Consider the following 3,126-nt stretch of genomic DNA (forward strand, 5'->3'; position numbering starts at 1 on the left):
GCACGTTTGTTCGTTTCTTCATTTTGTGAACTCCATTCAAAGAGGTTTGCCGGAAGTGAAGTTATGTTGCCCTGTCAATAATATGCTTAACCATCTCTCTGGAAATCTCAGTACTGCTTGCACCATGAATGACCCACCATGCCTACCATTTTTGGAAGATATAGCAGCTCCTGTATGCATGTCTTAAAGATAGGGTGCCCCTTTCTTCCCTACTGTCTGTGCGTAGGAACTGAGTTGTCACTTGGTCCTAAGGTGTGGCTGAGTTAACGTTGTATGAGAAATCTTGGCACATTAAACAGTTTGTGGTTTCCTGAAACTTTGGAATTTACTGACCTCAGAATATTGATTTCAGAACCGTGAACACCATTAGCTATTTACATTTTCCATAATAAATGCTTGTGATAGAATTCCTCCCCAAGGAACTTATAGTGTAATATGGGCAAGACAGACAAAAGGAAAGAAAACAGAGGCAAAGCAATTCATGTAGTGTTATATAGCGGATCCAAAAGCAGAGCCCAGAGTGGCATGAATCCTACCTAGTCCTGGATCCTCATCACTGCATCATATTACCCTTCCACTTAAAGGGCAGATGTGTAATCAACATGAAGGAAGGCATGAGGGAGATCATCAATAAAATACATAAGGGTGCACAAAGAGGGTGTGAGAATCTGAAACCCTTTGTAAAATATATGGGTATTTGTGGTGATATAATATCCAGGCTGCATCTGTATTTAACCACTGACTCGCGGATCTGTTTTAGAAAATGGTTACAGGGGTTATCCTATCCTTTTGATAGGGGCTGGTATATTTGTAAGCTATAGAAATCCAGGCTAAAATTCAGCTTTTGTTTTAGCATATTGCAGCATAAAATATTCTGACTGTGTCATACTTTATCCAGTACTTATTGGTTTTTGTTGCAGGGCAATATGAGGAGATAATTCCTGTAAGCACCAAAGAATGTGAAGTAAATAGGCAGGAAGAAAGGAATGCAAAGCAACCTCAAGGAAGAAAGTTTGATCATGCTAACAAGGCTGAGAAGTTTCTACCCGCAGGAGCACAAGAAATGGTGCAGATCCTTGAACGCAAAGTACAAATTAAAGACGAGATGCAATTAAAAGCAAGAGAGAATGCAGCAGAGGAAGAGGATGAGGATGCTGAAGAGGAAGAACAAGTCCAATTGACAGAAAATAAGAAAGTAAACAGTGAGGAGTCTTATTTAAAGAAACAAGAAAATGGCAGGGAGGAATCCCCTCCTAACAGTCCCAGTTTTAACTCCCAGGCTGAGAAACCAGGGGAGCAACTAGAAATTGGGGGAAAAAATGATGTCTCCAAACATAGTTATTCTAAATACAATACAATCTCCTATCGGAAGATCAGAAAAGGAAACACAAAACAAAGAATTGATGAATTTGAATCCATGATGCATTTATAAACCGAAGGGGGAGAATTTGCCTCATAAGCTGAGAGTTCATTTTGTTTTTCCAAGATGCATCTCTTCATGCATTATCAGGCCATTATTATATCCTTTTTGTGTGTAATTTCATAATATACTGTGAAGATTTAACTTCTGTATTTCATTTTGAAATCATATGGAAAAATTGGAAAAAGGATGAAAAAAATCATCAGTTTGTTAAACTTAGTACAACTTATTTCAAAGCTTATTCTTTTTCTTTTCTATACCAATTTTGTAACAGGTTTTAAGCAGTAAAATATTTTAGATTAATTGGTAATGCTATAGGCTCATGCACAAATGTTTCAGTGCTATTGGTCTTGCTAGCAATTAGTAGGCAGCATAATAGTTGCAGTAAAACCAGACTGCAGTAACAATAGAGACAACTGTTTACAATTGCAATGCTCTTTATTTTGAAATCTGCCTATTTTGGTGGCTTACAAAACACAAAATGGCTTTTAGTGTGTATAAACAAGTCATTCCATTTTGTACGGGTGGGATGGACTAATTGAATAAACTTATAAATGTAGAATTGTAGAAATTAAGTACGTAATTTTCATATGACGAGGTAATAAACCCATTAATGTCCCTGTCCTTTTTAACTCTCTGTACCACTCATAAATATATTTTCATCTGATATGGACTGCTTTCCTTTCAAACCATTATAGTCAGCATTTGCAACCATTAGTATCATCCAATGGTTACATATTAATTAGGGTATGAGCAGTTGAGACTATTATATTACTAAAATGGTTTTAAATTCTCAAATAGATATTTTTCCTTCAGTTCAAATATTTTATGTAACAACATTAAGTTGTATGTAAAATTAATGAAAAAGAGGTTATAATTTTAAAGCTAAGCAGTGATTAAGAAACAGTCCCTTTTTGGTATGTATTCCTTCCCTACTTTCCTAAGCATCACTTTGTATCAAAGTCACTACATACTTCTTTCCTTAGTAATGTGAGGCAGCTCTGGTCAAGTGTCACCAGTTATTTAGGAGTAGATGTATCATTTTAAATTCAGAACTTACTGGTATATTATCCTTTTATAAAAAGAAAGCATGATAGATGATTATGGTATAAGTAGTTAATTTATTATCCTTTAGTAATTGGGGTAATTAATGTTAATGTGGGATATGTATAATCTTTTGTGAATCTTCTAGCAGGAACTCGTAATTTAGATAAATGCACATAGGAAGCCAGCATTTTATAAACATTTATATATATGGTACATAGCACATATACGGGTGTGTCTATGCTTGTCAACCAATGAAAAAAAGATGACAGAGAAAATTAGTATTCTCCAAATTTTTCCATTTGGGGCTCCAAGATTTTCTCACACATTTTCATACTTTTAAATATACTCAACATTCAAGTTTAGCTTCAATTCAAATCTTAACGATACTTCCAAGACATGGTAAATTTGAAATATCACCTATTTCTAAGTTATCTCTACATTTTTCTATTTTAAACCCTTGAATGACTATGGTATAAACAAGCTGATTTTGTTTAAATATTTTGAAAAGAATATTCATCTTGGGTTGAAGCCAAGCTTGACAAATCCCAACAGAGAAGGAATTTGTTTAGGAAAGTTTGAGCATCTACAAAGAATGAGAGCAGAGATTGGAAAGGAACTCAGTAGCTTCTACTGTGTCTGCTATAATGCTTCTTTAATAA

General features: G+C 34.8%; 1 protein-coding gene across 1 annotated transcript in view; it reads left to right on the forward strand.

The window, feature by feature from the left end:
* The window catches only part of ERMN (ermin), an 18,824-nt gene extending 17,392 nt beyond the window's left edge, over positions 1-1,432 (forward strand). Inside the window, exon 3 of the mRNA XM_006020375.3 lies at positions 921-1,432. Coding sequence (XP_006020437.1) covers positions 921-1,432 — 512 coding nt within the window. The remainder of the gene's footprint in view (positions 1-920) is intronic.
* Positions 1,433-3,126: the final 1,694 nt, after the last annotated feature.

This window comes from Alligator sinensis, unplaced genomic scaffold (assembly GCF_000455745.1).
Source record: "Alligator sinensis unplaced genomic scaffold, ASM45574v1 scaffold389_1, whole genome shotgun sequence".
Lineage (NCBI taxonomy): Eukaryota > Metazoa > Chordata > Crocodylia > Alligatoridae > Alligator > Alligator sinensis.